At 43.2% G+C, this 9,323-nt stretch overlaps 1 protein-coding gene and 1 long non-coding RNA gene across 4 annotated transcripts in view; one reads left to right on the top strand and one right to left on the bottom strand.

Moving 5' to 3' along the window:
- Positions 1 to 9,323, bottom strand: part of LRRC20 (leucine rich repeat containing 20) — a 173,236-nt gene that overhangs the window by 147,983 nt on the left and 15,930 nt on the right. For all 3 annotated transcript variants that reach the window (XM_025209227.1, XM_006027900.3, XM_014521924.2), the window contains exon 3: positions 4,436 to 4,585. In XM_025209227.1, the coding sequence (XP_025065012.1) occupies positions 4,436 to 4,585 (150 nt within the window). The remainder of the gene's footprint in view (positions 1 to 4,435; positions 4,586 to 9,323) is intronic.
- LOC112550976 overlaps positions 2,895 to 9,323 on the top strand; it is a 16,487-nt gene continuing 10,058 nt past the window's right edge. The window contains exons 1-3 of the long non-coding RNA XR_003095071.1: positions 2,895 to 3,497; positions 8,335 to 8,476; positions 8,659 to 8,772. This is a non-coding gene — a long non-coding RNA (uncharacterized LOC112550976). The remainder of the gene's footprint in view (positions 3,498 to 8,334; positions 8,477 to 8,658; positions 8,773 to 9,323) is intronic.

Raw genomic sequence — 9,323 nt, forward strand, 5'->3', positions numbered from 1 at the left:
GGTTTCAACAATAGCACACCATGCTCCAAAACCCCTTGCAAAGAGTTAACATGTAGGCAAGCCACTTTCAGAAAAAAGAAGAGTGAGAGTTAATTAAAAAGGTGAGAGTTGTTTTTATCAGGATTCACAGTCCACAGATCCAGGTCATGAAAGGTACCTGTACACGGACAGAGAACTGGGAAGAGTGGTGATCCCGAGCACTTTTAGGCAGCAACGATGAGGGATTTTATGGCTTTCTTGCAGTGAAACCTGCCTGAATTTGCTAACTGATCCATAAAAAAGGAGTTGGCTTTGTTTCCTATTTTAAGGTCAACTCATAATTGCACTACCACCTGAATATCCTTTGCTTCAGCTGACTTTACACTGACATGGATCTTTTGTGAAGCAGTGTTACAATAACAGTGTAACACCCTTAGCTAACCCTCAAGTGAACCACAGATATTATCTGTGAATGTCCTCTGTGATAGTAGGAGGGCATTTGTCACCTTCTAAGAATAAATGGCCATCATCCCTTCCTCCCAGCTTCCCAGATAATGCATTAGGCAGCACTGGCCACTGGTTCAGTACAGGTTGCTGTTGTACCATGCTGCATGTGCAAGTGTCAGAGTTTGAGAGAAATTTCCAGTTACACTGAACTAGAGTCTAAGAACCAAGGTTTGAGGGAAAATGTGAAGATGACTATAATCATGAGAGCACAGTCCTTCATTACAACCTTCTTTACCATCTTTATTTTCAGGGGCTGGGAAGGGGCACAAAGGAGGCCTTTTAGTTTGCTTCTGAGATAAATGGATGACAACCCCTACTTCTGAGCATCTCTTCCTCATACAATACCTGCTTTTGGTTTTCCAGCGAGAGGTAAATGCAAATATGATCATCAAGAGGCTTCTGTCCTCTCTCTGCAAAACACTAAAACATCAACATTTGTGAAATGAATTATCTGAGCCATTTTTCTGAAAGCCTCAAAATTTCTCCTCCTTAGGAGACATGCAAGTCAGACTCACTCATGAGAGTTTCCAACCTGGTACTGTCCATTTAAGAGCTTCCTACAAGCATCCTTTGGTAGTCCCCAAGAGGGGCTTTTGAAGGGGGAAGAGTCCTCAACCAAGAAGACTGAAAGGACTGTGTATGCAGTCACATATTCTGTATATTTCACCAACTAAGACATGGCATGTCGTTGGGCCGCTGCAGGCTGAAGAGAAGAGGTAAATTAATTTCCAAGTGAAAAGGTCTTGAATCATTTCACACCTTGCTTCCCACTGTGACTTGCTCAGCCACCTCAGTATAGTGCTTTTCTCCTATACCAGCTCAGAGCAGAGTTCCTACCCCCAGCTGCTGCCATTACTGGGGTGGATAGGAAGAGACGTGCTGTCCTTCAACCCCTCCTAAGAAAGACAATTTTTTTTAGCTTAGCAAGGCTGAGAAAAAGATGACATGAAGAAACAGTTGTTAAAACGAAAGACCCTTTGCTATAAAGACAGATTTTCAATTTGTCACTTGGAGGGAGAACATTTTGCAGAGTTCTTCTCTAAGGCTGCTCCTAAGCCCAGACTCAGAGCAAGGATGTGATCTACCTCTAGATGCTGTGAAGCCTGGAACACTTTGCTGTAAAGCCTGTCCGATATGGAGGGGACTGCAAATTAAACTGTAATATTGAGTTCCTTTAGCTCAAGATAAACAAGGGAAGCAGGTGATAGGTCAGCACTAAGTCTTTATCTGTTTTATGTAGTATGGTCCTGTGAATACAGCTGAATTTTATGAACCTTCTTTGAAAATTGAGTTGCTCATACAAAACAATGTGATGCCTATCTGATTTCCCTTTCTTCTGTACGTACCCCTGTGTCCTCTATTGAAAAGTTGGTTTGTTATTTCCTACCTACAGCAATTTTCCTCAGCAAGTCCCAACAGCTCCTACTGCCCGCAACCCAGTACATTACAGAAATTAAGGGTAAAGAATATTTTCACCTTCTGTATGGCTGGAACTCTCCAATGGCAACCACCCTGTTCCATTAAACCCCTAATTGCCTTCATTCTAAAACCAGTTAGCCCCACACTTGAACTGCAAGCTGAAAAAAGGGGAAAGGGTAAAACAGTGCTCTTAGACATTGAGGCAGATGTCATGTATATTTAAAGCTATCATTAGAATGAATGTCTGGGACATGTGGTTTAGGTGAGAAAGTTGCAATGATTTCTATTGCTATTAAGGTTATTAAACAGAAAACCAAGACTGACAATTTGTGCACCAAAAGACAACAGATAACTGACAAAATGGCTCATGTTCTGGTTGCTTCATTTTGTGTTTCTAGATCTTTTATTCATGCATGTCCTGATTCAGTAAAGCAGTTGAGCATATACTTACTTGCATTGCTGAATCGGGGCCATATTAATCTTATGAAGTAGGAGCTGTACATTGTTAGTTACTTATGTTGCATTACAGACACCCATGACTAAAAGTTTTCATGTGGATATAATTGGAAAGACTGGCTAACAGGATTTGAGAATGAAAATGTATCTCTTCAGGAAGCGTTTCCCACATGCTTAGAGGTTACTGGACAGAAGAGATTTGAAGAGAAGCATCTCTACTGACATTGTGTAGTTATATAATATTATTTCACACAATATTTTTACCTGTGTGAATCTAGAAAAAGTCCTTTTCCAGAAATGCAGGAAAAACTCGGACGTTTTTTCTCTGACCAGTAATGAAAGATGATTTTTACACCATCTGTACCTGGTGACCAGTGCTACCTTGTTCTTTTAATTTTCAGTTAGTAAAGGAAATGTAACCCCACACACAATATTCAGAAGGAAGAAAGGAAAAAAGGGACAGCAGTGGGCACCCAACTAGAGTAAGAGTCCCATTATATAACTGAATCATCATCAAGGGCAAAGAGCTGTGAAATAAAACTTGAAATTGGGGCAGCTGAGATTGGGCTGGCTGAGAAAGAGGCATGGAATATATCTAGGTTATTGATGCTATAACTGGAACATCTTATTCATAGTCATCTGAGCAGATAGATGATAACAAAATCAAAACTGGCATCAGTGAAAAGGTACGCATACCCAGATTGGCACAGAACTTACTGCCAAAACATGCAAAGGATCAGCCATCTAACTGTGTCACCAAGTTAGCTTCCTCTGCTCCTGACCATGCTGTATTCGGGTACAAAGTATATTTAGCATCAACCAAGGCATGAGCTGGCTACATACCAGTTTAAAAGTTGTTGTGTAAAATGAACAAGGGGTTGAGATTGCAAAGAGATAATTGAGCCTAACATCAAAGAGAAGAGAGACCATGGTGTGGCCTGTAGAAAGGACAGGTTAAACAGATGGCAGAGGAGTAAATGGTGACCCCCCCACCCCCCCAAAAAAACCCCAAAAAAACAAAAAAACCCTGCATCAGAGACATTCAATCTGCAAAGGAAAGTCTATTTGCAGAGGGAAGACAGCTGGCAGAAAGTGGCTTTGAGACGCATCGGAAGGAGAATTTGCAGTCTCTGCAGGTAGGAGACAACCTCCATCATGGTCTGATCCAAAAAGCATATACCTTTGATTTCTATCGGCTTTGGATCAGGCCCTTTATCAGTAAGTTGCAAGAAACTCAGATCTAGTTTTCAGTTCTAAGTGGCAGAGCCTCCAAAGGCACTCTGCTTCATTTTTCACAGCATAATGAAAGGTAAATGCTTTAAAAAAAGAGCGGTGAAATGATCCATGCTCTCAAGAAAAGGAAAGCAAGTTTTGAATATACAGTTTCTTACTGCTAAAAGAAGTGTAGGTTATGGGAGAATCAAATTAGGAGAAAAATATTTTTGCTACAGTTCTGCTGTGTTGTTGCCCTAAATGTTAAATACCACATCAAAAAAGGATATGAATTTAAGCTGACTAACAAATGCTAGGTATGTTCTGGTTGCAAATTTCTGTAGCTGTCAGCAAACCTCATTCCTGATCTATAATATACCCTAAAACCTCACTCCTGATCTATAATATATCCTACTTTCACAAGCCTGTGGCAGTGGATTCTGATGTACAGCACTTCAGTTCTGATGTACAGTACAGTATCTATAGTATTGTATTGTGCTACAGCATCTGTGTTTAAGACCCGACTCTAATTTCACTTACACTAGTGTATATTAGGAGTTACACTCCACTCAAGTCAGAGTGTAAAACGACTTTAAATGAATTGGAATTCAGCCCACAAAATTGTGTCTGATGAGAGGGACAGCTGGAGGTCAAATTTCTTGTCAGAAAGAACAGTTTTCAATAACACAGCATGGAGAACAGCATGATAAGAAAAACTGTGTTCTACCTCAGCCAGTTTGGAACAGTGTATCCCAATACTTAAGTGCACCGACCACAAAACCAGCTGTGGGTATGTCAAAAACAGTCACAAGACGACCCCAATCTCCCTCTTCGCATGGTTACTCCAGGGACTCACTCCTACCTTGTAGCTGGTTGAAAGTGATGATAAACTTGCCAGTCAGAGACTTCAGTTCGTTATTGGCCAGAGTTATGAGATGTATCTCTTCAGCGACGTTCCTCATGACTTTGTAAATGCCGACTGGAAAGGTCATCAACTTGCAGTCAGCCAAATCTGCAGCAAAACAGCAAGTCAAAAAAGGGCACGTGAACTTTACAGAGGAAAGTATCTGTGCACAGAATGCACCCAGTTACTACCAGAATATTTACATTTTGTTCTGTCCATAGGGATTACAGGAGAGTGGAGGGGAAAAGCAGCAACTCTAACAAACCACCCAGGTTATAACTTATAACATATTTACAGAGAGACAAATATTCCTTCCAGGAACATGAGTGAAAAGAAAACTCTAGAGTTATTGTCTAACCCTAGAATGGTTAGCTAGAGATACAGCATATGAAAGAATCAGTTCTCACTTTGTGGATATAAGGTTTCCTTGCTTCTAATTTTTCACTACAAAAACAGCAATACATCAACCTAGGACCTTTTTTTCAATCCTGCTGCAATGTCTCATGACCTTTTACAGTGGCATAATAGCAGGGCCCTTAAGAACTCCACAGTTACTTCCCATGCTTCCCAGGAGGGTGAGCACAGAGCCAGCCTCGTAAAGTACTTTGTGGCTACTGCGCAAGGGTGCAAATGGACAGCAAGGAACCAGGATTCAGGCCCAGAGTGGAGAAGGACAGTAGGTTCTTGGGAGACATAGGGGGTATACACAAGCTATGACACAGCTGTCTGGTTTGTACAACTAAATACTGATCTTTTGCTGAAAGAGCTTGGTGGTCTACAATGCAGCATTTGCCACTTTACCTTAAGGCAGGCAAAACAGAAAAGGGGCTACTGCTGAGAGATTGTAGCAAGGGAAACAGTCCCTTAACATGACTACTATTGTAAGGGCAAGACTCACTGCCCTCAGAGGCCAGGTGGATACACTGCACCTTGTTCTATTAGAAAGATGGCTGTACCACATGGAGAAAGGGTATACTGCCCCTGAGCAGGGCACATGGTTCTGCACCTAGGCATCTCTACGAACCCTGGCTGTAGAGGCTGTAATGGGTATGCACCAAGCCAGAGCATCCTCAGTCAGCTTGTCCACACTCCACTTATCAAACTTTAGAGGTGTACTGACTGCCTCTAGGTCCATTGGAGAAGGCAATACTGCTAACCCGGTATACAGCTGCAACCTCCCACTGGTCTATACTGGCAGAAGTGTAAAGCAAAAGCAATCGTTTTAATTTCTATTGACTCATAGTGGTCTTTGCAGTCAGTCTGATGTCATTATTTTGGACAGATCCTCAGTGGAAATTGTTCCTCCTTTCACCCCCCAAGTAATAATTTCTTCTGAGCCTTTTATTAGAAATCAAGAATAGTGTCTCTGTGTCCTTTTCATCCTCTCATGCTCTGTGGAGAGAAGGAGGAAAGAGACCAATTTTACCTCTGTAACTGATTGTAGCGTAAATCCTAAAAGATCTTTACAATTTCCAGAAGTAAAAACCTTCTCTCTAATTAAAAGCTATGAGACACACTTAAACTGACAAATGGAACTGAGTGCCTGCTTTCCTTTTAGGGTGCAAAGGAGAGGATTATTTTGCAGTGCAAACAAATTGACCATAACATTAGGCAAGCGTATTAACATCCACCCTCCAGGACCTTACTGTTTATTACACTTCTCTCAACAGCTTCTCTAGGGCCCTACACTCACCCCATTTCCAGTGTGTTAATCTGCACTGCAAAATTATACAGTAACTCTATATATAGTTTCCCAGTCGCATTCAGCTCAACAAAGCACAGCAGGAGAGAAGCAGAGCCACTTCAGAGAAACCTGAATTCTTATAAACAATTGCAAGCTAATCCCAGGCGAGGAGCAGTCTAACTCAATTTACAGCATAAGTATTGGGCAATTAATAACATGATTAAGCTCCTATTTACTGCATACTTTGGGCTTTTAAGCATGGAGATGAACAATTACCTCAATCATTTTTCTTTTTCTTTACTTCTCCTGCCCTCCCCTGAGATGTAAAGGGATGTTATAAATATCAGAAGACATGAACAACTGGTGCCTCCTGAGACTTGGGGGGCACCATTTGTAGGTGACAGTGTCAGCAGCAAGCGGGGACCACCCGCAGACACCGGTGCTGGCGGCAAGGGAGGGGCAGTAGTGAGTGGCGACTGCTTGCAGAAGCCAGAGGCGGCCAATCTCAGGGGGGGCACGTGTCCCCTGTGCTCCTCTTATGAGTCACCTATGTCAGAAGATAAAAAGAATCTGTTTTGGATTAACGAAATTGTAACGCTGCAAAGGACCCTAAGTCTGCTCCCAGCAAGCTTCATATAAACCATATTCAAAGGACAGTTCTGCTCTGAAGCAGATCTGTGTATAAGCAGGCCCTCATACAGCAAATCCATTCTCCATACATATTCAGTGACCTCTGCTGACTTTAGTAACAAAAGTAAAATTTTGTGGCTTTTCCTGCAGTCAAAACAGCTAGCAGACAGTGAGCTCACACCTCATCAACACATACACCTTCATGAAGCAGAACAGTCTGTGTGACTCAGTCCTCTTCCAGCAATGCAGGCAGTTACTGGATGGAAACCAACTTGAACAGGTGCAACTGAGCACAGAGTTTCTCTCACTGGTAATGCAAGAGCCTGAAAGACTTTCACCTTCCAGACAGAATCAGCAGGGTAGGCAAACACAAAACAAGGACAGAGTTTTAGTTATGAACTGCACAAACCTGATGAGACCCTACAGATCCACCTGAAACCCATCTTCATTCTTAAAAGCACTGAGGATGAAGGTACACCAGAATAGCACCTTAGAGACTAACTGGTTCAGAGAGGAATGAGCTTCTGTAGGCGATAAGCTTTGTCAGATGCTACAAATGGACAGTCAGCCTTATATCTAGACTGTAACCCTCCCATTTTGCTAGCACAGACTGCATCATTGGGCTGGCAACAATATGCAGATCAAATCCCAGACTATGCCTAGATCCTCACTCAGTACCTCATAGGGCATACAGCAACCTGGTAGGAGCTGCATTCTTCTCCACACTGGGTCTAATGAAACATGCAACCCAACCAAGGTGGTTCCTTATACTTCATACTAACCTGAAGGCAACAGCAGCCCATAACCAAGCACTCAAAATACACCATTATGTATTGTTGAATATTCTCTTAGAAAATGATCCCCTTTGGCTCAAAGCAGGGGTCAAACCTCTGTAAGAAGCTAGAGTTTTACAATACAATTCAACACAGACTTATATAAAAGCCTTTAAAATGTTTATAAAGCATTACTACTTAGTTTCCAAGTTTAAATACTACAGTTTATAATCACAAGGAGCATCCCTCAGCGTTAAACATCTTTAGGAAACACCTCTTCTATGGAAAATTCCAATGCCAGCTCTCCCAGCATCTCTCAGAGAATCACTGTGGCAGTAACTCCCCCCACTGGTCAGTCTCATTCCTTCCAAGTTCCTTCACTTGCTGTTCACAAAATACAGACACTCTAATCCTATCAGAGTCATACAAGAGTTAACACAATACTGAATCTACTAAAACACACTATCATCATGCAGTTCAGACTAACTGCAACTTGGCTCATTTTACACAAACTTGATCACCCACATGCATTTGCAAAATCATTGTCTCCTTGCTGTGCTGCTGCACATGAATTGTTCATGGGGCAATTATATCATACAGTTTATTCCAATGCTCTGTTGTCATTTTACTCCTAGATGTGTCACAGAAATTAGTGAAGAAAAAAAAAAAGCAAACAACAAAAACAAACTACCATTAGCAGGTCATCCTCCCTACGTCTCTGGCCATGCTGGGCACTTCCCTATGGTATATTCTCTTGTGCTTTTTTCAAGTGACTCAGGCAGTAAGTCAGCTATCGTAGGAACAAATGACGTGGCCAGGGGAAACCCTAACCGCATTATGAAGGACTTTGAGGCTTTGGGGGCCAAGCTTAAGGAGACGGGGGCACAGGTGGTATTCTCCTCTCTTCTTCTGGTGAGTAGGCGGGGACGGCAACACAAGGCCTGCATTGGCGAGGTCAACCGGTGATTACGGAGTTGGTGCCGCCAGGCGGGCCTTGGGTTCCTAGATAATGACCCATGCTTTTGGGCGGGGGACTTGCTGGGGCGGGATGGGCTTCACCTCTCTCCTAAAGGCAAGCGTGTCTTCTCTTTCAGGTTGGCTGATCTCGTACAGCAAGCTTTAAACTAGCCTCGCTGGGGTAGGGGGCCGCAGGAAGATGTGGAGACACCACCCGAGCGAGACAGATGACACATGCAGGGAGTACTCAGGTAAGAAACAGGGGTCTGGATAGTCTTCCTAATCGGGGGGTGGCATTCACAGCTATGCAAGGCCTTAAATGCCTGTATACCAATGCTCGGAGTATGGGGAACAAACAGGAGGAACTCGCCCTCAGAAAGGCCAGTTCAAACCCAGACATAGTAGGGCTTACAGAAACGTGGTGGGATTCATCCCACGACTGGGCAGTTAGCATTAGGGGTTATAGGCTCTACAGGCGGGATAGAGAAGGAAGGAAGGGAGGAGGTGTGGTGCTCTATGTCAAAGAGCAATACACATCCTCTGCCAGCAAAATGGGATCGGAGGAGGGGCAAGCTGAAGTGCTCTGGGTCAAGATACAAGGGGGTTGTGGGGAGAGGGATTTAAGGGTGGGGGTCTACTACAGACCCCCCAACCAAGGGGAGGAGTTGGACCAGGAATTTTCGGGCCAGCTTGCAGAGGCACTTAAGACAAGGGATGTAGTTGTCATGGGTGATCTAAATTACCCGGACATCTGCTGGGAGGAGCAGTCAGCCAGGTCGGACCGTTCCAGGAGGTTCCTGGC

The sequence above is a fragment of the Alligator sinensis genome, unplaced genomic scaffold (assembly GCF_000455745.1).
Source record: "Alligator sinensis unplaced genomic scaffold, ASM45574v1 scaffold849_1, whole genome shotgun sequence".
NCBI lineage: Eukaryota > Metazoa > Chordata > Crocodylia > Alligatoridae > Alligator > Alligator sinensis.